This window comes from Solanum verrucosum, unplaced genomic scaffold, assembly GCF_900185275.1.
Source record: "Solanum verrucosum unplaced genomic scaffold, falcon-dt-bn FXZP01000205.1, whole genome shotgun sequence".
In the NCBI taxonomy this organism is placed as follows: domain Eukaryota; kingdom Viridiplantae; phylum Streptophyta; class Magnoliopsida; order Solanales; family Solanaceae; genus Solanum; species Solanum verrucosum.
This window is the reverse complement of record NW_026019950.1, coordinates 70,684-96,949: the sequence shown is the minus strand read 5'-3', so window position 1 is coordinate 96,949 and position 26,266 is coordinate 70,684. Positions and strand designations below refer to the sequence as shown.

General features: G+C 36.9%; 2 protein-coding genes across 2 annotated transcripts in view; both read left to right on the top strand.

The window, feature by feature from the left end:
• The first annotated feature begins 665 nt into the window (after window positions 1-665).
• LOC125813785 (protein DEFECTIVE IN MERISTEM SILENCING 3-like) lies at window positions 666-23,652 on the top strand. Its single transcript, XM_049493256.1, has 9 exons — window positions 666-796; window positions 11,920-12,057; window positions 12,252-12,366; window positions 12,775-12,994; window positions 13,516-13,707; window positions 13,805-14,125; window positions 14,870-14,969; window positions 23,034-23,241; window positions 23,332-23,652. The coding sequence occupies exons 1-9, from the start codon at window positions 749-751 to the stop codon at window positions 23,373-23,375; spliced, it is 1,386 nt and encodes a 461-aa protein (XP_049349213.1). The 5' UTR covers window positions 666-748; the 3' UTR covers window positions 23,376-23,652.
• The window catches only part of LOC125813736 (protein DEFECTIVE IN MERISTEM SILENCING 3-like), a 47,768-nt gene continuing 22,193 nt past the window's right edge, over window positions 692-26,266 (top strand). The window contains exon 1 of the mRNA XM_049493198.1: window positions 692-741. The gene's annotated coding sequence lies outside the window, so the exon portion shown is untranslated. The remainder of the gene's footprint in view (window positions 742-26,266) is intronic.

Genomic DNA, 26,266 nt, shown 5'->3' with positions numbered 1-26,266 from the left:
CTCAGATCATCTAGGTGGCTATAAAGAATTTGTCAATGAATTAATCCATAGAACTCATCTCTTGTTGTGCAGTACAGAACATGTAAAAACAATGATAGTTTTTACTTATTTAGTGATAACTAGCTTCTTGAAAGAAAGAATGTCTATCAATGATATATACACAAACTAATTATCATGAAAAATATCTCTACAAAATTTTGCCAAATCATGATTTAAAAGTTCTCATATCTTGCATAATTAACAAAAAAATCACGAGTTGAATTTGCCGCAAACATGAATAATATACTAAACGAATCAATACATCGAGAGGTTGAGATTGAATAAAAATTAATGTGCAATATATACTTTATTGTATCAACAATGTACATTTCTAATATATAGTTATACATCACCTATACACGAGTCTATACTATTTGTACAATATCGATATATTATATATACATACAATCATTTTATTGAAAACAATTTTTGTTACTTGTATCGCTAAATTTAAACTATTTTTTTGGTATAGGTAAAATTACTTTTATTTTATATTTATGAAATTTTTCCAAAATTATTTTTGAAAAAATTGTACACGTGTCGAGTGTGAGTTAGTCGAGATTTTATGCACCAAATAAATTCCAAAACGCCTTCACACCAAATACCCCTATATTCACTTTGCTGTCAGAACTCACGCTCATTGTTGTTCTCCACTCTTCCCCTCAACGGCGCCAGTCTCACTCTTCTCGGAATCTCCGGCGATTCAACGATGGACGGCGAACAACGGAGAATGTCGATAGACAATGAGAAGGTGCAGGTTCTCCCTTTCTCTCTTTTGCCCCCTCTGTTTTACCTTCGATTGTTTAGTGAATTAAATAACTTTTCTACTCAATTGAAAATGCTCACTCTGTCAATGTAGTTTCAGGATAAGAGATATAAACCATAAAAATACTTAATTAATGCTAATGGGCACCGATAAAGCCATCATGCATGTGCTCTGATACAATTCTTCGTCAATTTTGATGTTCCTTTGGCTGCTAGTGTATGGTATCAGAGAATCTAGGGTTCTAGTTAGAGATTTTTATGATATCCAACTGTATCAATATACATCATGATTAGGTAGGAAGGAGGATGTTAGGATCTAGTGGAAATGGAAATTTTACAAAGCAAGAGCGGGGTGGGCAAAACCGTGAAATGCTTTTTATTTAATGGAATGGTCTGTCATAAAATCCACCAGTTCCTTTCTCACCAGGGTATATCGACCCTCAAGTTCCATTTGGTCGATTTCTCCAAATTTTAGTTCTCTAATCCAAACTAGCTCACGAGTTGCTACAACCATTGCTCGATATTGTATTTCTGTACTTGATCGAGCAACCACACTCTGCGTCTTACTCTTCTAGGATACCAAATTACCTCCTACTAAAACACAATATCCAAAACTGGAACGTCTATCAGCGGGTGATCTTTCCCAATCTCGTTTATATATCCAATGATATGCTTATGACCTCGATCATCGAAGAGTAGTCCTATACCTGAAACTCATTTTATATATCGCAAAATGCGAACAATTGCATCCCAATGATTATTACAGGGGAAGTCATAAACTATCTTGGAAGACTCACAAGAAAAGGATGTCAGGTCTAGTCACTGTAATTCAACTTTCCCACTATCCATCTATACCTTCCAGAATCGTTGAGTAGCTCCCCCTGTCCTGGCGGGAGTTTAGCATTGGGATCCATAGGAGTGTCAATAGGTCAACATCCCATCATTCTTGTCTCCTCAAGAATGGCCAAGGCACACATGCATTGCAAAATAACAATACTTAATCTAGACTGAGCAACCATTGATAAAACATGGAGTGATTAACTTCACCACGAGTCATGCCAAATTCCTGAATTACTTGCTGAACTTCCCAAATCAAGCTCAAGAAGATTGTTTCAAACCTTAGAGTGATCTACACAATCGACATACAAGGATACTAGACTACCCCGGCTAATAAAATCATGTGGTAAAGCATTTTAATGTCCAATTGATGAAGTGGCCAATGACAAATGACAACCATTGATAGAAAAAGGCAGATATATGCTATTTTATCCAGGGGAGAGAAATTATAATTCTAATCCATCCCAAATATCTCAGCATATCCTTTGGTAAAAGTGAAATTGGAAAACTTAGATATGTCGAAAATAGTGCAGTGGTCACCGAAAAGTACTCAAAATTTGGTATAAAATATTTAGATTGTCTCAAAATCACGAGTCAATATTGAACAAGAAAGTTGCCGGAAAATTAGCTGGAACAGGCTCACACATTGGTACGTGGTACTATCGTGGTTGCTAGAATCCTTGATCTAGCCTTGCGTGAGGTATTTGCGACCAATGACGTTGGTTGAGCTTTGGTCGCCGGAGGTTGCTGGACCTTGTGGTGGTGTTGGATTTTGCACAACACCAGAAAACAGGGATAGTTGTGAGTAGTCACTGGATTTTGTACAGTGACGGCTGATTTTGCTTGAATGATGCACAACGATACTATTTTTTGAAAAGTGGCGGAAAGAGGTTCACATGCCCGCATTTGGTATTGATCTCGTCCGAGTTGCCTTTCTTCAATATAGCCAATATTGCATGCTACAATTGTGTTGGCATATTTTTTTAATGAGTATCAATCAGGTCTTCCATATGCAAATTTTGCCACTAGTGCATATAGAAGGTTTTGCCGGATACACAACCTAACAAAATCTTTCTTGGTCCATGGGATGGTGGGTTCTCCATTATGTGATAGGTTGAAGCATAATATGTTTGATTTTCTCTTGGATAATGGTGTTATGTAGGGTTGTAATGTAGTTCGTCGTTGTAAAGGGGAGGGAGCTGTAATGGGTAGACCAGCCACTGGTGGTGGCTTGCTGCCGGTGGGCATGGCCATATCAACTATTTTGGAGAGACTAGGGTCACAATGGTAGGATTTCGCTTGGAGAGTATTTTAATGAAGTGTAAGGTATGATACTGTTTAAACCCTTCGGGTGACCCAGCGGTTTGGGCTTGGGAATTCCATATTGGAGGGCTCAAGCTCGAAATCCCTTTCCCGCGAAAGCAATGGGTTTGCCTTGTGGGTCGAGCTCATCGCACCGGGCTTGCCTAGTGCGGGTTACCTCTCTTGTGTGGTTTGCGAGCTATTGCATTGGAGCGGGGGTTTTATCCTCTGCGCTTCCAAAGGGTAGCGGCTGCGGGTTTTCCTTGCCATAAAAAAAAAAGGTATGAGACTGTTTAACTAAATCATTTCACCCAAGCCCTAACACTAAACCTAACTCTAAAACCTACATCTTAATGTAGTTTTTTTTTTAAATTGGTAAATTGTTTTCATTCAGTATTAAGGCTATGTTGGCCACCTCCAAAAAGTTTACAAAAAAGAAACAAGAGATACTTACAAAGTGCCTATAAAATCCACTAGTTGGATTTCCTCTTCTATACTCTGTTCTTTACACCAAAAACGTAGTGAAGTAATAACTTTCCACTTAATCTTCAAAATAGCGGATTCTTTTCCTTCAAAGATTCTCTGGCTCCTCTCCTTCCAAATGGTCCACTAGATGCAGGGCATGAAAATGTGTTTGTTGGTTTCTAGTACCTCCTTGCAGAGGAGGCATCTAGATGCTATGATGGACCCCCTCTTTTGCAATGCCTCATGTGTCAAGCATGCTTTCCTAGCTATTAGCCAAGTGAAACATTTCACTTTATTAGAGCCACACTCTTCCATATAGTATTCCAAGGTCCAGTTGACCTGCCTGCAGCAACACCGAGTCCCCTTTTGTATACTCTGTTAACAGTGAAAATTCCATCATTGTGGTGCCTCCAAATGAGTTTGTCTGAGTCTGTATTAGTGCCCGGGAAGTTTCCTATTAGTTTTAGAAAATCTACTACCCATGGTATTTCCCAATCATTTAGGGGTCTTCTGAAAGTCAGGTTCCACCCTTGAGGGGACCACATTTCTTGTATACTGCATCCAGTATTCAAGCTTATTGAGAACAGTCCTGGAAAAAGGGAGTGAAGTGTGCCATGACCACTCCAGGCCTCTTCCCAAAAAAGTATCTTGTCTTCCCTACCAACTCTAATTTTAGTGTTTAGCTTAAGAGTCATCCATAGATTCCTTATAGATTTCCAAACCCCAAACCCATATGTATTAGTCACTGTTAAATTAGGTCTTAGGCCTAACTCACACCCCAAAAGCTAGCTCAAAGGGAGAAGGATTGCCCAAGCCTTATGAGGAGTCACCCATCTCATTAACCACCGATGTGGGACTTTTTTTCATTCTTTAACACCCCACCTCACGCCCAGTGCTTAACATTTGGTGCGTGGGCAATTTTGATTTTGGGGGCCCCAACATCGGGTGAGACAGGCCCTACTCTGATACCATGTTAAATTAGGTCTTATGCCTAACTCACACCCCAAAAGCTAGCTCAAAGGGAGGAGGATTGTCTAAGCCTTATAAGGAGTCCACCCATCTCATTAACCACCGATGTGGGACTTTTTGTCATTCTTTAACACTTTATTAGTGGTGTGCACCACTGCCCCTCCGGACCATACTTATGAAGGATAGTCTCCCTAGGACTGATTTTCTTGAGTAAATCTACATAGCCATTTGATAAGTAAACTCTTATTATGAAGTTGTAGGTTCCTCACTCCTAGACCTCCAAAACTCTTGCTTTGCTAAACTGCGCTCCATTTTACCAGGTTGAAACTTTTCTCAATCTTGCTTCCTTGCCATAAGAAATCCCTCCTCAACTTGTCTAAGATTTTCACCACCTCACCGGGGATGGGAAATAAAGACATTACATATGTTGGCAGAGAATCTAGGACTGAATTGATCAAAACAACTCTACCTCCCAGGGAAAGGTATTGTGATTTCCAAAGAGCTAGTCTTTTTTCTGTTTTCTCTATTATTCCATCCCATAAATTCACAGCTTTGTGATTAGCACCCAATGGCATTCCCAAATAAATTGTGGGCAACTCCTTTATCCTGCACCTCAAAATATGTGCCAGAGACTGAATTTGCTGCACCTCTTTCACTGGAAAAATATTGATTTTCCTCCAGTTAATCTTCAAACCAGAGCAAGCTTCAAAGATCACCCGTATCACCCTTAGGTAGCAAATTTGTTCTTGTTCAGCTTCGCAGAAAACCACAGTGTCATCGGCAAATAATAAGTGAGTCACCTCCATGATTTCATTGTTCCTGTTCTTAATGCTGAAGCCTTTTATCCAGTTGTTTGTTGCAGCCCTTCTCATCAGACTGCCTAACCCTTCCATAGCTATGATAAACAGGAAAGGGGACAAGGGATCCCCTTGTCTCAGACCTCTAGTTTTGATACAGAATTCTATCCACTTAATCCACCTTCTCCCGAATCCTATTTGCACATCTCCTCTAATCGTGGTGTCAATGCATTCACTAGCAATAAGAGAAGCATCCATTATTTGTCTCCCTTTGATGAAAGCCATCTGGTGGTTGTTTACAACTCTGCTTATTACCTTCTTTAATCTCTCAGCCAACACCTTTGCTATGATTTTGTAGACCCCATAAATTAGACTAATGGGTCTAAAATCTCTTAGATCATTTGCTCCAACCTTCTTAGGTATCAAAGCTACAAAAGTGGCGTTGAAGCTCTTCTCAAACTTGTGGTGAGAGTGAAATCTGTGGAATGTCTGCATCAGTTCTTCCTTTATTGTTTCCCAGAAAGCTTGAAAGAAAGCCATGGTATAGCCATCTGGTCTGGGTGCTTTTTCTGCAGCACACATCTTTATCCCTGCCAGTACCTCTTCTTCCTCAAAAGCTCTCTCAAGGTTGTTTCTTTCTTCTGTTGAAATGCCTTGTACTTCATAAAGATTCAAATAAGGTCTCCAATTTTCTGATTCTTTGTAGAGATCTTGATAAAAATCCACAATGGAGCCCTTGATAGCCACAGGATCACTAGATAGTTCTCCATTGATCAACAAGGAATCTATAGTGTTGAGTCTTTTATGTGCAGTTCTGTGAAAAAACTTAGTGTTTTTATCACCACATTTGATCCACTGGACTCTGGATTTCTGCCTCCAAAATATTTCTTCATTCCTGGCCACTTCCTCATATTCCATGGCTAAATGAACCTTTACCAACTGCTCATCATCATTTAAGGGTCTGCTTTCTTGCAAGGTCTCCAAGCTCCCTATTTGATCTAGGATGTGGCTTTTTCTTGCCTTCCGGTTCACCTTGTGCTCTTTGCTCCATTCTTTGAGTTTAGCCTTTAACATGCTTAATTTTGTTGCCAGAATATAGTCAGGGGTACCAGATATGATAAAAGAACACCACCATTCTTGAACTTTTTCTTTGAAGCCTTCCACATTAAGCCACCACTTTGCAAACTTAAAGTAAGACTTCTTGAAATTATCATCTCCACAAGTCAAAAGAATGGGGTTGTGGTCAGACCCAAGGCTAGGAAGAGAGCTTTGTTTAATCCGAGTGAACATTTCATCCCAAGGAAAAGAATACAAAAACTTGTCTATTCTAGAAGCATTCCTGTAATTTTTCCCTCCTCTCCAAGTATAGGATCCCCCGAAAAGAGGAGGGTCTATGAGTTCCAGCTGAGCTATTTTTCCACATTGCTCTAGATAGGTTAACACAATTAGTTTTCTCAGATGGAAATCTTATTGTGTTGAAATCTCCACAAACTACCCAAGGCCCTTCACACAAACTCCTCATTGCTCCTAGTTCTTCCCATAAATCTCTTCTTTCATTCCTATCACAAGATGCATAGACAGCTGTGATAAACCAGTCTAAATCTTGATTAATCCCACACAATTTGCAAGTAATCATCTGGCTGCCACTCTCTACTTCCTCCCCCCTCCAAGCCCTTTTGTCCCACATGATAATGATTCCTCCCTTAGTCCCTAAAGCTTCCATCCATACTCCCCCCATCCATCTATTCCCACCCAATTGTTGAATATAGCTTCCCACTGTCCCATTTAGTTTTGTCTCAACCAAGACTATAATGTCTGCTCCCTCCTGTTGGATTCTGCTCCTTGATTTTTTTTCTCCTCCCTATTTAACCCCCTAACATTCCATGCTAGAATTTTCAGCGTCATAACAACTGAATGGATTGTTTCCTCCCTCTGCTTCGTGAGTCGCTCCTTGTTTCTGCATCCTTAAACTTTATATCAAAGAAGAGGTTTTTGAGCTCTTTTGGGACTATCTGCTTGTCATGATTTTTTGTTGGGAGTTCTGTTGTTGGAGCTTCCTTCTCTCTCCTTTGATAAATTTTGAGGAACAGTGTTGTGGCCTCTTCTATACACCCCTCGAAAGCAACCCCAAATTCTCGACTTGATCTGAGGATATTTTTTTGGACCCATAAATTCGCTTTTTCCCCTGCTTCTTTGCTACTCAAGATAGTGTCAATTTATAGGAAGATTCGGTGCAAATCCTTTGGGTTTGATGTAACAAATCTTCATAATACGACCTAATTTAATTCTTCACATCACACTTCCTCAGAGAATCTGCTTGTGGCACCCATTCTGTCAAAAGAATGTATGACTTGCTAATCGTGTGTTACATGCTCCTCACACCACAACAAAGCCCCAATTTAGATAATGACATTCTTGATCATATCACATCTGGTGGAATTAGATGTAAATGATTGTGGAGTTATTGTTGATTTTACTAGCTCATTACATACTTGTTATAGTTTCCTCTTTCAATTGCAAGTTTTAACCTTTTCAAACATTCTCTTTTTGTTGATATATCTATAAAAGTTACTCTTTACCAATTAACAAGAAATATCTGGTGGAATTAATGAGGCTGCCAAGTTGAATAAAGATTGCCCATCTACTTGTTTTGAGAAGATATGCTAGCTGAACTTAGGAGAAACAAACAAAGGAATTTGTGTGTCTATTACAAAAAAAGTTAAGGACTCCTAAATGTTTTTGGTTTTATCACCATGCCTGAACATGGCAATTCACTTTTAGTATTATATTTAACCAGTAAAATCACCCGCGCTTTGCGCGGGAATTTAATATCCCTGGGACCTGTATCAAATCTACTTTCCTCCTGGATGATTGACATGGCATCGTCATCTGTTGATGTTGTATCCTGGTGATCCTGATCTACATGAACCCAAATAGTTGTATCCATTTCTTTATCAAGAGTTACTGTTTGGGTTTGCGCGTGAAGTGGTACAACATCTTCCACTACCCAATTTCCCTCCTTTGGTCCCAGGGATCCTTTGTAAGTTAGATATTGAAAAAGCTTACGATCACCTTCACTGGGTATTCCTCTGGAAGACTTTGGAGAATATGGGTTTTGGTGGAAAATGGATGAAATTCTGCATCACGACTGTGAAGTTTTCCGTTCTGATAAATGGATCTCTTTCTGGATTCTTCTCATCTCAGAGAGGATTAAGACAAGGGGACCCCCTATCCCTTTTTCTCTTTATTCTGGCAATGGAAGGACTAAATGACACTCAGAACATCCCAAATGAAAGGATGGATAAGAGGTTTCAATGCCAACATGAATGATAGACAGGGCCTAGCCATATCACACTTACAATATGCTGATGACACCCTGATTTTTTGTGATGCAGAGAGATGCCAACTAAAGTATTTAAGAATCATCTTGATATTGTTCTAAGCCATCTCAGGATTACACATCAACTGGGGGAAAAGTTTCATTTACCCCGTTAATAAGGTGCCCAACATAAATGCGTTAGCAAATATCCTGGGGGGAAAGATAGGAGAACTTCCCACAGTGTACCTTGGCATGCCCTTGGGGGATAAGAGCAAGTCAAAAGGCATATGGAACAATGTTCTGGAGAAATGTGAGAAGAAGCTAGTGAATTGGAAAAACAAATATTTGTCTCTAGGTGGAAGAGTTACTCTCATCAACAGTGTGTTGGATGCCATGCCTACATACATGATGTCAGTTTTCCCAATGCCTGCAAATGTGATTGACAGAATGGATGCTATCAGGAGAAATTTTTTGTGGCAAGGGAACTGTGATCCTAATGAGCAAAAATATCATCTTGTAAAGTGGGATGAAGTCATTCAAAGCAAAAAAGTAGGGGGTCTGGGGATAAGGAACCTAAAATTGCATAATCGAAGCCTTCTGATGAAATGGCTATGGAGATTTGCATCACAGGAACAAGCACTGTGGAAGGAGACAACCAAGGCTAGGTTTGGAATGGAGAACAAAATGGACTACCTACATGCCCACACAACCGTATGGGACTGGAGTATGGAGGTCTATCAGAAGTGAGTGGATCAAGTTTGCCAACAACTGTAAAATCAAGGTGGGAAATGGGGGAAAAACACTATTTTGGGAAGATGTGTGGGCTGGACAAGAAACTCTGAAGAACAAGTATCCTGACTTGTTCAACCTGAGCCTTCAAAAGGTATCCACAATTAGAGAAATGAGAGACAATCAAGGGTGGGATCTCAGGTTTAGGAGACACTTGAACGACTGGGAAATTAACAGAGTGGCTGAACTACTCAATACTCTGGAGCAATACAAAGATTTAACCCCCAATGAGGACAATCTTTTTTGGCTACCAGACAAGCAAGGCAGATTTTCAGTTGGTTCAGCTTACAAGACATCACAAAGATCAGTCTCTCAGAGTAGTGGGCCAGGCTGGCCCTGGAAGATGATCTGGAAAGTCAAGATACCCTTCAAGGTTGCATGTTTCACTTGGCTACTAGCCAAACAGGCCACACTCACCATGACAACCTTATGACAAGAGGTCGTCGGTTTTGCTCTAGGTGCTCTTTTTGTGAATGTGAGATTGAGACAATAAATCATCTCTTTCTACATTGTAGAGAGACTGTGAAGTTATGGCAGATTTTCATCAATTTAAGAGGCATAAGCTAGACTATGCCAAGGGGCATCAAAGAGGCTCTAGCTTGCTGGAATAGAGATGGGAATCAGTCGGGACACAGGGAGAGATGGAAGATTGTCCCAGCCTGCATTTGGTGGACTATATGGATGGAAAGGAACCAAAGATGTTTCGAAAACAAGAGTTGCTCTCTGCAGAAACTGAAGTTGAACTGTCTAGTCCTTTTCTTTTTTTGGTGTAATCACAAATATCCTCAAGAAGAAAAGGATATTCCTAGTATTTTAGATTATTTATGAAGCTTAGTAGGGACACCCCTCCCTCTGTAATTTTGTTGTAAGTATTATTGGAATACCTTTCTGAGTATTCCTTTTGTTCACAATACAAGATACAAGTTACCTTCTTCAAAAAAAAAAAAAAAAAGGTCACAACTCTTTGGAAAAGTTACAACCCTTCGGAAAGGTCATAATCTTTCATAAAAGACACAACTTTTCATAAAAGTTGTAACTCTTCATAGAAGTTGCAATTTTTCATAAAAGTCGCAACTTTTCATTTAAGTCGCAACTTTTCATAAAAGTCGCAACTTTTCATGAAAGTGGAAGGCTAGTTTTGCAAATATATAAATTAAAAAAGGAATCCTAGTTTGTGGTGGCGCCACGTAGGCGGGCCTAGGGTTCTCTTTTATATATATATGATATTTAATTTTTATTATTCTGCTACCTTGACAAAGTAAGCCAAGGGTCTACCGAAAACAAGCTCTCTATCTCTATGAGATTGGGGTAAGATCTGCGTACACTCAACCATCCCAAGACCCAGTTGTGGGATTACACTGGGTATGTTGTTGTGGAACTTTGACAAAGCTGCAAGTTAGTTTTTACTTGTGCATTAATTTTCAAGAACTACTAGAGGCTTGATGCAAATGATAGTTGTGTTCTTTTGAGACACACATTAGAAGGGAGTCAACATGGATATAACTAACAGGCGAAACTTTGTCAAGTTTCAAGCAAATCAGCTTGATCTATGGGATAAAACGTGCTCTTTTTAACTTTGGATCTGATTACATAATTGAAGGCTTTTAATAAAGTTCTTATGTAGTAGTATTCGTTAAGGTAAAACGAGGTTACTTATAAAATGGCATGTAAATGGGGTTTATCTTGTGGTTGAGAAATTAATGAGGGCTATATTCAAGAACTGAGATTACTATTTAGTCCCTGCGTTATTTTATTTGGTTTTATTACCATTTAACTGCTCGCTCTTCGGAAATGGAATTGTCATCTTGTTCGCAAGATATGTTGCGTTGGTGAGGTTGGCTAAGGGTTTAGTTGACATGCCTGGATGTTACTAGGTAGGGTCTTGGTGGTAGATGCTGGTCTGCTGGTATTCATCTGTATGCCAATTGACTCTGGAAAACCTGAGAGTCCTACTATTATTTTATGATTGGTAAAGGATAAGTGTATTGATACTTGATGCTGGAGAAATGTACAATTAGCAACCTTACAAGGAAGTCCTACTATTATTTCATTTTTCACTATATATTTATGTTGCCCGTGCCCTTCAAACAGTTTGAGGATGCACTTGTGAGTAGTTTTTTCATTCTAAACACAATAATATCAATCCCTTTACGGCTCCCCTTTACCAATTTTTATTTTATATCTACAAACTTACTGGACTTAGCTTCAAAGCACTTGCATTAGTTAATGTTGATGCCTGTATTTGAAACTAGTACCTGAAATTGTCAAGTTTGTTTTCTATTGCCATATAGTTGGTCGCACGTTCTAAATTTACTAAAAATGAGGGCTGTTCGGTTAAGCCTCATCTTTGGCCTCTTTCCATCTATGTAGTATATCGCCTGAAGAAACTTTGGGATCCCGTTGTGGAAATCTGAATGTTCAACCTTCATTTGTATTTTCAGAAAGAAAGTATATATTATGTTCCTCCTAAATGAAACAGAGATAAAAAAAAAATGGCAAGTACGATTTGCGCATTAGTATTACTTGTCCACTATATATGTGGTGAGCACTCTAGGACCTTATAATAGGCACTTGTTGAATCTTTTATTAATAAGCAACTCTAACAAACTGATATTTGCTTTTACGTTCCTTTTCCAGCTACGAACCAGTCCTAAGGAACTACTTATGCATGATCCATCGCTCAATCAAGGAGGTCAGATGAATTCCTTTACTTTTGCTGGCAATCGGGACATAATGCAAAATGGAACTGCTAAGGCTGTTATCTGCAAATCCAAGGTGGTTATAATTTTCAAAGATAGATGCCTAGTTCATTTTATTTTGTCATTAATGGATGCAATATACACAGTGGTTTTGATTATAGGTATAGATATATCTACTAGCATCCATTATTTGAGATGATAATGCCATTATGATAATTTTTGTGAAGTAAATGGATCAATATTCATGACTGCATCATTTAATTACTGCAGAAACTTGAGGATGCAGTGAAGGAGATTGGTCTTCAAATTAAACACTACGAAGATAATATCAAATTCTTAGAGGGTCAGAAGAACAGGTTGGATGATTCAATTTTGGATATAGAAGGTATTGTTTCCTTCTTTTCAAGTTAATTAGGTGTGCTGTAAAATGCACGTGCACAATTTTAAAAGGTTACTGTAGTTATTTTGTTCTTTCAGTAACCTAGAATATAATGTTTTTATTCTGTCTTTATGGGAAGTAAACAATCAAACATTGTAAGAATTTTCATATCAATGGGCGTCTTTCACATTTCAAGTAAATATGGATTTCGTGATTACCTGTTGCGCAGAATATCAGCCATCAGCTTGTTTCAGTGAGCTTAATATATTGTTCATTGGTTTAATGTGTGTATTGCCTATTTAAAAGCACTCCGTGTAGACTATATCATTCACTTTAACTTTTTTCTTTCCCTTTTGTCATATGCCTTCTCACTGTTTCTCAATTTTAATGCCTTGTGCTTGTGGGGTATTGTAGTTGCACTCGGCAAGATTTATTCAGCAAGTGGAACTGGTTCTGAAAATAAGGAATCTTCTAATGGGAAGAATGAATTGGAGACCATTGAAGAAATCTTAACATTGAACAGTTGCCAGCTGCCAACTCATAATGGAACTCAGATTAGTCATTTTCCGTATATGAAGGACGTGATAGGAATGGTTGCTTTGCTTGGCAAGGTTGATGACGATAATATCAGCAGGTTAGTTTCACATAGCATCCAGTAATTGCTGGCGTTTTCTACAAAAAATAGATAAAGAAGAAAAAAGAAATGAGCTTTGTATGAGTCCACTTTCTATTCTAGTCCATGTTCAAGAGATTATACCACTCGTTCACTCTGTCCCAATCAAGATGACAATATGTGGCTGCATGATGGTGAAGACTTGAGACAAAAAGTTTGATACGTTCTGGTCTTTGAATTTGTCATAGGTATACTTAGAGTGATTAGGGTTTGGAGGTCGCAGATTAGGGTAGAAGGTTAGTTGGTATTTGAACGTTTTCTCACTTTCTTAGGTCGTACTAAGTAGTCCTACATTAGTTGGGGAATGAATGTGTGGTTTGCATATACAGGCTTGGGCAATCTTCCCCTCATGAGTATATTTTGGGGGTCGATTTTGGCTTTACCAAGTAGGCAGATAATGGAAGTTCACTGTACTTACCAAAAAAAATTTAGAAGTTCATTGTATTATGACTGACATTTGTATCTTAATCTCTGAAATCCAGGACTCTCACAGATTATCTTGGGCAAGAAACCATGTTAGCAGTTGTTTGCAAGACGCATGATGGACTTAAAGCACTGCAAACATATGATAAGAAAGGACTTGTAAATAAAAGTTCTGGTCTTCATGGAGTTGGAGCTTCAATTGGGAGACCTTTGGATGACCGATATCTTGTAATCTGTCTTGAGAACTTAAGGTTTGAGGTTATGATGATCTGTTCTTGCAAATGCATCTCATATTCTTTAGCACTTCTTTACTCTCTTATCTTTTTCATTTTTGGGTTATCATTTTAGACCATACACTGGTGAATTTCTTGCTGATGACCCTCAGAGGAGGCTTGCCCTAAAGAAGCCAAGATACCTCAACGAGGAAACTCCTCCTGGTTTTCTTGGATTTGCTGTCAATATGATCAATATTGACACTGCAAATTTATATTGTGTTACAAGCACTGGTCATGGCCTGAGAGAGACCCTCTTCTATAGACTCTTCTCACAGTTGCAAGTATACAAAACAGGGGCAGACATGATGCAGGCACTACCTTTTATAGCTGATGGAGCCATATCATTGGACGGTGGGATCATAAAGAGTGGTGGTATATTTTCCCTAGGCAAAAGGTAAAGAGGCTTGTCTTAAATAGTGTGTTTATTATATTCATAATTTTTTGTTCTTTCATAATTCAACTTGTTTGTGAAGATACTTTAAAGAATTGATTGCCTATTAACTTGTTCCTTTTTGAGTATCAAGTAATATACTTGATCCCTAACTGTGCGCCTGAACTGGGAAGCTGGTGTTATTTTGTGACCATGTTGCTTGACCTTTGTGGAGTTCAGTAGTTCGACCTTTCACGAACTTCCTCTGTCAATCTGTATAGAATGGTGCATGAAAGCATGTTCTTCCATTTCTTTCACTACATCTACAGCAAAGCTTCTGCAAGGTAGCTTTTGTTACATTTGTTTGTAATGCATTTTTTTTGGGAGAGGAGTCTTCAGGATTTATCACGTTCCGAGTCTACGACAAATTTTAGATTTACCTGAATGACCTATGGTAATTATTTATATCTTAATCTCACTGTCTCGTAGGAGTTGTTTTCAATCCTATTCCTATGTTCATATATTACATGTATTTGATTTCGTATGTTTATATATTAGATTCATTTGAATTGGCAGCACACTTTATTTTTCTTGTTGATTGCATCATTGAATCATTATCCTCTCTACCTTCCCAAGGTAGGGGCATGGCTGCGTACACTCCACCCTCCCAGATCCACTCGTGGGATTACACTGGATATGTTGTTGTTTGTTTGTATTGCATCACTGAATCATTTGGATTCTTTCTTTCTCGTGTTTATTTTTGTAAAGGGAAGTACAGATCAAATTTCCAAAGAGTTCTGGAAGGTCGTATTTACCTGAAAGCTATTTTGAAACTGAGATACGGATGAAGAAGCTGAAGTGGGAAAGGGTAAGATTTGAGGAAGATTTACACAGAGAGCAAACATTGCTGACCAGTGCAAAGAACAACTTTGAAATAAGGAAACAAGAGTTTGTCAAGTTTCTTTCACAAAGCTCATCCTATCTTTCAGGGCTATATACTTGAGTGTGTCTAGTTAGACTATGCATGCTAGTCATTGATTTTTTCCGTAATAATTAGTGTTGTTGATGCCAAGCAGATATAAATTAAGTTATCTCTAAGTTGATATAGGTAAAAGCTTGAGCTTTTCTTACTTGATCCTCTTGGTCCTTACATCCATGCTTTAATTGATTGACGATGTCATTTGATAGCTGCAGACTGTACTTGCATTTTATCATGTTAGGTGAGAACTCTGCATGGATAAGAGATCCTATTTTTTCCCCTGGGAACTTTTTAAGCTTGTGCTTTCTTTAGTATGCCAGTTATAGATGTTTTCTTTGAGCTGTCTAAAGATGTAGATATAGGAAGTGAGATGCTAAAACAATTTCACGAGAAAGGGACGAAATTGGTTTTTCTAGGATGCAGTAAAACTGTCCTTTTTCAACTGAAGATGTTCATATTCTAACCAGTAACCTCATTACAGGTGAGAGAGAACACATTTGCTTCAAGTTTGTGCTGCAATATTTAAATAACAAGTAAAGTTTGGCAACTACAAATTAACTTTTTTTTTAAAAAAAAGATAACAACCTGTATATATATTAAAAGTCAACACCAGGGGTGTTTCTGGAGAGTAATTACAAAATCCATAAATAGGAGCCAAAGGAGGGGCTAAAACAGAGAGTTAACAGCTACCTTTATTACACTTTGCCTATCAGTTCTATGAGATCCCCTGTATCCTCCAAAAGATCATGTTTACATTAAATAAAGAAGAGACTACCCGCCAAATGCAGGCTGGAATGATTTGCCACCAGTGGTCTTCTTCATTCCTTTTGCCAATCCCCTTGCAACTGTTAAAGAGTTCCATAGTGGTTTTTGGCATATCGTCACTGTGCACAATCTTCCTTTTACCTGCAAGTATCATTCTCGATACCTTCTGGTTCGAAGGGGGACCTCTGTTTTCTGTTTCGATGGAGTAAGTTGCTGGGCAGCTCCTCCCATACTTGGATCGTGAAGAAAAATCCACCATTCTGTTTTGTCACTAATTCTTCGGAATTTCACTACCGTCTCCTTTATTCTGACCCTTTCCCATTTGAGATGGTTCCGGAGTTGTGTTTCCTCCATCTCCATCCATCCCCCACTATGATCTCCAATAGCTCTGAAGGTCTTCTGCAACCATAAATACAACGCTAGTCCTACAAACTTAACCCAGACAGAGCTGAGTTTCTTTTCCTGCTTGATGGCTCCAATTGTTGGTGACCACCAATGGAGTTGAGCTGGAGATTTCTTCCATTTCCATTCACCATGTATAACCTACTCTGTGTCTGCTTTGGAAGCAAATTATAAAAGGAAACTCTGGTTACCCATCTCATAGGTATTTAATCCATGAGCTTGTTTCCAGAGGCCATAGGACCACTTCCTGATATCTTATAGTGTGGGCAGCTCCAGAAAGTTTTCGTGGAAATTGCAGACCACATATCTGTTCAAAACATCGTTTTAAGATGGGTCAATGTGAATGGCTCTTTCCTTTGACAGACCAGTTTCTTCTTCTTTGGAGGTGCTAATAAATTCCATATTACCCCATTTACTGCTCCTGACAGCCTCTGAATAGGGGATGTCTTTGTCTGTCAATCTTGAATTGAATGTCGATGGTAGAGAAGCATTTATGAATCTTCCTATCTTGTTAGCAATGTCTTTCCACCCAACATTAAATTCTAGCTCAGGAATGTTAAGTACAGATCTTCTTCTTCCACGTAGGTTTGGCATCTACATATTTGCTTCCTTGTATATGGAGTATTCAAGTGGCAATATCTGAAACTTTGGACATTTTTTAGGCTAGACAAATCAGGAGCTTGTGAAGGATCTTTTGCAGAACTTACTTTAAAAGAAAGATATAATTTATGTAAACTTCTGCTGAAGTAATTTGTTCCAAGAGGAGACATGGATAAATTGGAAATTTAGTAGTCCAGATATTAAATAGTCATTTAGTCGCGAAGTTTTCGCCATAATGTTAAATATCCTAGTATTGAATTTTGGAGAGAGAAAATGTTGAAGAAATGAGTGGAATATATGTCAAGGCAGCCAAAGGAAGACTACTAGTAGATTAAGGATGCAATTTAGGAAGATCTGGATAACAGGTTCCTTGTATATCAACTGGACTGTTTGTAAAGAAGAAATTGGAGTTGTTTTTGGACGTAGAGCATAGTGATAGAATACAGTTTAAAATGTACATGTTTGTGAAATCTAACTTTTTAAAGCAAACGCTGAATCTGTAGAATCTATTGGGGAATTCCCTTCCACGCCCGAATTGGCTAAATCTACGATAGTGGGTCTTTTTTTGACGAGGGAAAAAATCTTTTTGAAAGGCATCTTCGCGAAAGAGGACTGCGAACCATAAGGCAAGTGCCTAAATGCTAATACAAACTTCTCCCACATACACGCATGAAGGGGAGGGGGGGAGGGGGGATAACCAAACCACCACTTTTTCCAGATGAGTCTGTGGAGACCCAAGAGTCCGCCACAAAACCCAACCCTTGAGAGGCAAAGATCCAAGGGGCTACCACAGGAAGTAAGTTTCACCTGAAACCAGGAATATAGAAAGTTATTTGGAATTCCTAGCAAGGACTTTGCATGCTATTTATTCCTAAATTCCTTTCACCCTTAACTTGCGAACTCGAATTAAATTGAGTGAAGCCGGAGATTCTTTTCAAAGACTTGAAGATATATTTCTCAAGAGTTGAAGAGGAGAAACTCTAATCAGAGCGAAGGTTGGGTTTGTTTTGGTTGTATTTTCCTCGTTTTGATCCTGAGGCTGTTGCAAATATGATGCAACATATCTTGCACCATATTTGTTGTTCAGAAGAGACGAAGGAGGCCCTGCTCCACAAACGAAGGGGACTAACTGCACGGATCACCCTCATAGTTTGAATTCCTAAAGAGAGCAGAATATAAGAGTCTGTCATCTCCTTTTTGTTTTAGAAGGTTTAAATAAGTGTAGACACAATTAATTTAGGGTGTTCTTTGTCTTTTTTAGTGGAGATCTACTATGATGCCTACAGGAGATAGACTTTCATCTATGCTCAGTATTATGAAAAGCAAAAAGCACAACAAACATTTAAGGTTCGTTGGAGCTTTGCAAAGTACAAATAAGATGTGGGCTTTAATGAAAAACGACGCAAAGGGTGAAAAAATACAATTATGCATATGTTTACTCCAAGACTAATAATTATTGGGAAAATTATACAAAAGGGCCCGTTATTCGTCTTTTTTTCAAAAAAAAAAAAGAGGCCAAATTGGACATTGGGCATACCCTTCTTCTTCCTAACAATTTTTGCCATTAATGGCTTCTTTTCCTCCTTCCTACTTTCCCCCCTCCTCCTCCTCCGTCTTCATCGTCATCATTCTTCTTTGTCGTCTTCTTCTCCTTTTTTTTTTTAATTGATGTATCGAAAATGTGAATCATTTCAAGTAAATATATATCAAAAGACTTGAATCATCGAGCAAATTTCATATCTAAAATTTGGGATTGTTTAGAGGTGATTTAGAATTGATCGAGATTGAACACTCTATGTATACTTCATGTATAGTTAAGTTGTTTTTCAGTATTTTGAGTGTATCATAATGTATAGTTAGTGTATAACTCATGTATAGGTAAGGTCTACTGTATAGTCAATATATTACTTTCTATGACTTTTGGCAAGCTATATTGTAAAAAATGCTCAAGCTTTTACATAAATCAACTTAGAGATGACTTAATTTATATCTGCTTGGCATCGACAACACTAATTATTACGAAAAAATCAATGACTAGCATGCATAGTCTAACTAGACACACTCAAGTATATAGCCCTGAAAAATAGGATGAGCTTTGTGAAGAAACTTGACAAACTTTTGTTTCCTTATTTCATAGTTGATCTTTGCACCGGTCAGCAATGTTTGCTCTCTCTGTAAATCTTACCCTTTTCCATTTCAACTCCTTCATCCGCCTCTCAGTTTCAAAATAGCTTTATCTACCTTCCAGAACTCTTTGAAAATTTGATCTTTACTTCCCTTTACAAAAAATATACACGAGAAAGAAAGACTACAAATGATTCAGTGATGCAAAATAAACAAACAACACCATATCTAGTGTAATCCCACAAGTGGGGCCTGGGAGGGTGGTGTGTAGGTAGCCTTACCCCTACCTTGGGAAGGTAGAGAGGATAATGATTCAGTGAAGCAATCAACAAGAAAAATAAAGTGTGTTGCATATTCAAATACGTCTAATATACAAAGAGATAAACTCAATTACATATAAAATATAAACATAGGAATATGATTAAAAACACCTCCTAGGAGACAGTGAGATTAAGATATAAATAATTACTAGAAGTCATTCAGGTAAATCTAAAATGTGTCATAGACTCGGAACGTGATAAATATTGAAAACTCATCTCCCAGAAAATTATATTATCTTTCCTGATTAACCTTCTATAATGTGTTGATGACTCTTTTCTTTGGAGGTGCTAATAAATTCCATATTTCCCCATTTACTGAATATAGGATTTCTTTGTCTGTCAATCTTGAATTGAATATCGATGGTAGAGAGGCATTTATGAATATGGCTATCTTGTTATCAATGTCTTTCCACCCAACTTTCAAATCTAGCTTAGGGATGACAAGTGTAGATCTTCTTCTTCCACGTAGATTTGGCATCTACATATTTGCTTCCTTGTATTTGGAGTATTCAACTGGCAATATCTGAAACTTTGGAAATTTGTTAGGCAAGACAAATGAGGAGCTTGGGAAGGATCTTTTGCAGAACTTACTTTAAAAGAAAGATTTAATTTATGTAAACTTCTGCTGAAGTAATTTGTTCCAAGAGGAGACATGGATAAATTAGAAATTTAGTAGTCCAGTTATTAAATAGTCATTTAGTCGCAAAGTTCTCGCCATAATGTTAAATATCCTAGAAATACTGGTAAGAATTTAGGAGAGAGAAAATATTGTAGAAATGACTAGAATGTATGTCATGGGAACCAAGGAAGACTACTAGTAGATTAAGGACGCAATTTAGGAAGATCTGGATAACAGGTCGGGTCCCTTGTATATCATCTGGACTGTTTGTAAAGAAGAAATTGGAGTTGTTTTGAACTTAGAGCATAGTGATAGTATATATTATAAAATGTACATGTTTGTGAAATCAAGCCTTTTACAGTAAAACGCAATCTCTGAATCTGTAGAATCTATTGGGGAATTCCCGTCCACGCCCGACTCGGCTATATCTACGAAAGTGGGTCTTGTTTTGATGAAGGAAAAAATCTTTTTGAAAGGCATCTCGGCGAGAGAGGACTGCAAACCGCGAACCATAAGGCAAATGCCTAAATGCTAATACAAACTTCTCCCACATACACTCATGATAGGGGGGGGGGGGGGACCAAGCCACCACTTTTACCAAATGAGTCCATAGACCAAAGAACCTCCCACAGAACCCAACCCTTGAGTGGCCAAGATCTTAGAGGCTACCACAGGAAGTAAGCTTCACCTGTAACCTTAAGGAATATAGAAAGTTATTCGGAATTCCTAGCAAGGACTTTGCATGCTATTCATTCCTAAATTCCTTTCACCTTTAACTTGCTAACTCGAATCAAATTGAGTGAAGCCATTGATTCTTTTCGAAGACTTGGAAGATATATTTCTTCAGAGTAGAAGAGGAGAAGCTCCAATCAGAGCGAAGGTTGGGTCTGTTTTGGTTGCATTTTCCTCATCTCGAACCTGAGGCTGTTGCAAATATGATGCAACATATCTTGCACCATATTTGCAGTTCGGAAGAGAGGAAGGAGGCCCTGCTCCACAAACGAAGGGAACTAACTACACGGATCGCCCTCATAGCTTCGAATTCCCAGAGTGAGTAAAATAGAAGAGTCTGTCAACTCTTTTTTGTTTTAGAAGGTTTAAATAAGCATAGACACAATTAATCTAGGGTGTTCTTTGTCTTTTTTAGTGGAGATCTACTATGATGCCTACAGGAGATAGACCTCCATCTATGGTTAGTATTATCAAATGCGAAAAGCGCAACAAACATCTAAGGTTCGTTGGAGCTTTGCAAAGTACAAATAACATGTGGGCTTTAATGAAAAACGATGCAAAGGGTGAAAAAAATACAATTATACATATGTTTAGTCCATTTAGTCCATGTCTAATAATTATTGGGAAAATTATACAAAAGGGCCAGTTTGTCATCTTTTTAAAAAAAAATATAAAATGGCCAAATTGGACATTGGACATACCCTTCTTCTTCCTATCAATTTGGCTATTAATGGCTTCTTTTCCTCCTCCTTCCTACTTCCCCCTTCTCCTCCTCCTTCTTCTTCTTCTCATCCTCCTCCTCCTCCTGATTAGTTGATAGTCAGTGTATAACTCATGTATAGGTAAGCTATATTGTATAGTTAGAGGTCGTTTGGTTGGGAACAAGTTATCCCAGGAGTTAGCTATCATGGGATAACTTATCCCACCATGTATAGGGGATAACTTATCCCATCACTATGATATAAATGGTGGGATAAGTGATCCCAAACATGGCAACCAAACAAGAAACAAAAACTTTATCCTATCACTATTTTCTTATCCCATTACTATTTATTTCTATCTCTCACACCAAACGACCCCTTAGTGTATTACTTTCTATGACTTTTGGCTACTTATTATGTAAATAAAGGATGGCTATTTTTAGAGCCTTTTTGGATTGGCTTATTTTAAGTGCTTTTAAGCTAAAATCTCTTTTAAGCAGTTTCGTAGTGTTTGGGTAAGTTAAAAAAGTACGTATAACGTTATAAGCACTTAGTTTTTAGCTAAAATGACAAAAATAAACCAAAAGCCATAAGTATGATTTGTAACTTATGGTTTTTGGCTTATAAGTCAAAACTGAAAAGCCAATCCAACAGGCTCTTATTGTAAACTAATGATTTTATTGTATATATCTAAAACTAGCCCATAATTATTAGCATGAATAACAAATATAAGAACAAACAAATTGAAATTTTTTGTACGATAAAGTGAAATATCAATTGTTTAGTGTCACATCTTCATAAGAGGTTCATTGATAACGAAAAGTATGCCTTAGACTCTTGATGCCGACATTGAAGCGCACATTTAGCAACGCAAAGCACTCAACACATTTTGATACTCACTTTAGGGCTCAAGCGTGCTACTAACTATGATTGTTTGGTTTCATTTATTGTGTTTGCATGTATGGAAAAAACCCTAATTGAAAATGTTGACTACCTATGCTAATATAATAATAAAGACTTCTTCGTATAAATGTGCTGAAAATGCTATTCTTTCCATTTTTTCTTTTTATAGTGGAGATAGTCGCACGTTATGACAAACATATTATTAGAAGACTCTAGCTTTGCTTCCTTATCCTTGCTAACTAGAAAAGAACCTTCACGAGTTGAGTAAAAGCACCTAGCCTATCTTACTCCCCCTTCACGAGCTGTAAAACACAGATGTATAATATGATTTTAACTCCAAAGGACCTTGTAAATTCCATTGCATTGTTGTTAGCTTTTGGGCATAAAATGCAAGATGATTTTAATTCTATATAGAACCCATTACAGAGTTAAAAAAAAAAGGCAGTCAATACTGTACCTACATATTTCTCCCTCACTGCTACTTTTTGTAAATAAAGTAATCCGTGTATTACTTACCACTAGTACCTTATGTCTGGATGTATTACATACCACTACTACCTTATGAAGTTTTGTTCTCAGTGTATGATCTATTGTCGCTGTGTATGCAGCCACAGTTTCTGGCAGGAGGGGAGCGGTCAGCCACGATATCATGATTGCATGGGAAATTTGAGATCCTGTAGTAACTTGTAGTAGAGTGGTACCTCATTCGCAACAGACTGTCTTAACTTCTTTCTAGACATATTAAATGCATCTTAAATTTTTTAACATAAAATGCACATGGATGCAGTTTATACCGGTCTTGATTCTTTTCACGACCTGGGCTATGATAAAGAAGTGGTTATGGAGAAGATTGAAGGAAAGGCAGACAGTGCAGCTGCTGTTGTCCACAAGCTGCTCAGATCACCAAAACCTGAACAGCTGTATCTCAAATATGCTCATGACATACTTGGTGTGGTTGCACTTCTTGGAGAGTTTCGGACCCATAAGCTTAGCAGGTTGATGCTTATATCTTTTTCTGTAAAACGACTCAGTTTAAGAACTTCCTTGGCAGTATGGATGTAATTACGTGTGTTACCTATCCCTAGCATGCTTTCAACACATCTTGGAGAAGATCAGTTGCTTGCAGTAGTATGCAAATCCTGTGCAGCGCCAGAGCTCTTGACAATTATCAAATGGATTGAAATGTGAATTGCGCCAGTGCTCTTGACATATTAGCTTCTAAGCTTGGAATTTCCATCAAGGGTCAATATAAGGTTATTTGCCTTGAGGATATAAGGTTAAAGCATTTCTTTCTCTGGTTTACTTTATACTAACTGTTTTCAATTGTTATGATTTTAGGTCTCTCGATCCAGTTAACACATCATGTTTCATCCATGTCTGATCAATGCTCTCTGGAAAAAAAAAATGTAAGGTCCTTGCCTTTTTGTTTCAGGCCATATACGTGAGGAGTCAGCAGTGATCTCCAAAGAGAACTTGCTTTTCCACGCCCAGCTTTATCAAATGGAGAAACTCTCCCTGGCATTTTTGGCTATGCGGTTAATATGATATTCCTTCCTGCAGAACATTTGCAGTTTAGAACTTCTACAGGGGATGGTCTCCTGGAGACATCATTTTACTGTCTGCTTGGTAAGCTTCAAGTCTAGAGTCTAGAGAACACCTTTACATGGCAAGTTCCTGCATAGAAGATGGTGCGGTTTCCTTGGATGGTGAAATGATGAGAGGAAATGGAGTTGCATCTGAGTGTGTATTTTTTTTTCCTACTTCTCTACCATTTATTTGTTTATCACAAAGATGAGTAGATTTTGCATGATATCCAAAATGATTAACGTCTGTCTTTATTTCTATTTCCAGTCATCTGTCTGGAAAGACAGTGGCCCCTCTCACCTGAGAAAGTAGAAAGATTGAAGATAATCGAAGACTTGAAGCTGGAACTAAGTCAATTGCATGATCAGATACAGGAAGAGATTAGGACTCGGACAAAGTACAAGAAAACGTTTGCACCTTTTCCTGGAATGTACAACTCTGACATACTGGTTTGCTTCTTCTGAGTCTTGTACATGTAATTACGCCAGTGACTTCCCTTTTATGGAACATTTTTTTTTTTTTTTGTGAAGAAACACAAGGTAGTATACTCTGTACAAATCAACACCTATAGCCTTCCAAGTAAATGAATGATCAAGGTGTAAAATCATAGGAATCATTTATTGATGTGTAAATCTCATATATGACATATATTATAGTATATATGACATATATTATAGTACTATTTTCAGGCTATAACAACAAAGTTAGACTTTCAAGCTATAACATTAAAAATTTCAGGTTATAACAAATTCACAAATAAAAAAAATATTTTTATTAATTCGAAAAAAAGTTAAAAAAGAAAAAGAAAAGATAAACGAAAATTTAAAAAAAAAAAAACGGAATTAGAGATAATAAAGTAAAAAACTAAAAGTATGGCCTGTAATTTAATTTGAATTTATTATAGATAATTAATGATTAGCATGAAATAAGGGATTCAAACAAATTAACAATATTTTTTATCCTTAATTCACTCAAAATCAGTTAAGATAAACTAAAAAATCAGATCATATCATTTTTTTGTAGATAATTAATAAATAGCGCGAATTAAGGGATTTAAATTAATTAAGATTATTTAGTATCTTTAATTCACTCAAATCAGTTAAAATCAAATAAAAATTCAGATTTTATCTTTTTCTTTTTCAACGTTTCTCTCTCTTCAATTTGCAACAAAAAAAATTCAACATTTCTCTCTTCAATTTTCAACAAAAAAAAATTTCACATTCGAGTAATTGAAGTTTTTTTCATCTTTGAAAATTCTTGATTTTGTTGTGATGGACAACTACGTATCAGTTTTAATCAAACATGGTAAAAGATGGGATCCTTCGAGTTAGTATTTATTATTGTTTAACGTTTGTTTTAGAATAATAGCAAAATGAAACAAAAATGATCAAACTGTCGATTAATTGAAAGTGGAGTCATATTTTGTTAACTGTTGATATCATATTATGTTTACTGTTGTGAAATGTAAAAAATTTAGTGTTTTTTTTGTTTATTTGTTTATTTTGTATACGGTTGTTGTTTTATGAAATTATAAATTTAATGTGATTTTATGAATAAATTTGATAGAATAAATTAAATGAAATTTGTATGAAAGTGTGCTAATTATTCTGTAAAAATAATTTAATTATAATGTTGACGAATTTATGAAAATTTATTTTATTTGATAATGAATTTGATAGTATAAGTCGAATGAATTATGTATGAAAAGTGTGTTAAGAAATATGTAAAAAAAAAATTGGAATTCTTGACGAAGTGTATTACAAGTGTTTTAAATTGGTATTAAATGTGAAATTGTTGAGTTTATATTAGTTTTGTTATTTCTGTATAAAGTTGGTGACAATAGTTAATTATTTGGGACGAGAAATGTATATAGTTTGAATGAATAATCATTTTGTATGAAATGTATATTAAATGAGTATGAAAATGTATAAAATTGGTATGAATGATGATTGTTGTATGAAATGTGTATTAAATGTGAAATATTATGTTTTGTATGAAATTTGTTTTGTAATGTATTGTCTGAATGATATTTGTATGAAAAAATAATGACGAGTGTGTATAATTTTGTTGTTATTATAATGATTTTTATGGATGAAATTTGTATTTTAACATATTTCTAATTGATTTGTATAATGTTAGACTAATTGTTAATTTTTTTTAATGAAACAGAGAATTATGATGATTTTCAAATGAAATGAATTATATATGAAAGAGGGTTGCTGATGTGAAATTCAAAAGGTCCAAAGTTACTTGCAGTAGATGTTGTCAAGTTGGCCACAACATGAAGCATGTTCAAATTATCCCGTGCAAAACTAATGACTGTTTATTTGTGTAGACTATATATAATTTTTATTTTATTTTGTCGTTTAAATTAATGTTTTGTTTTGATATGAAACATAATTGGTTTGAAGTGCATTATAAACTTAGTGTTTAATA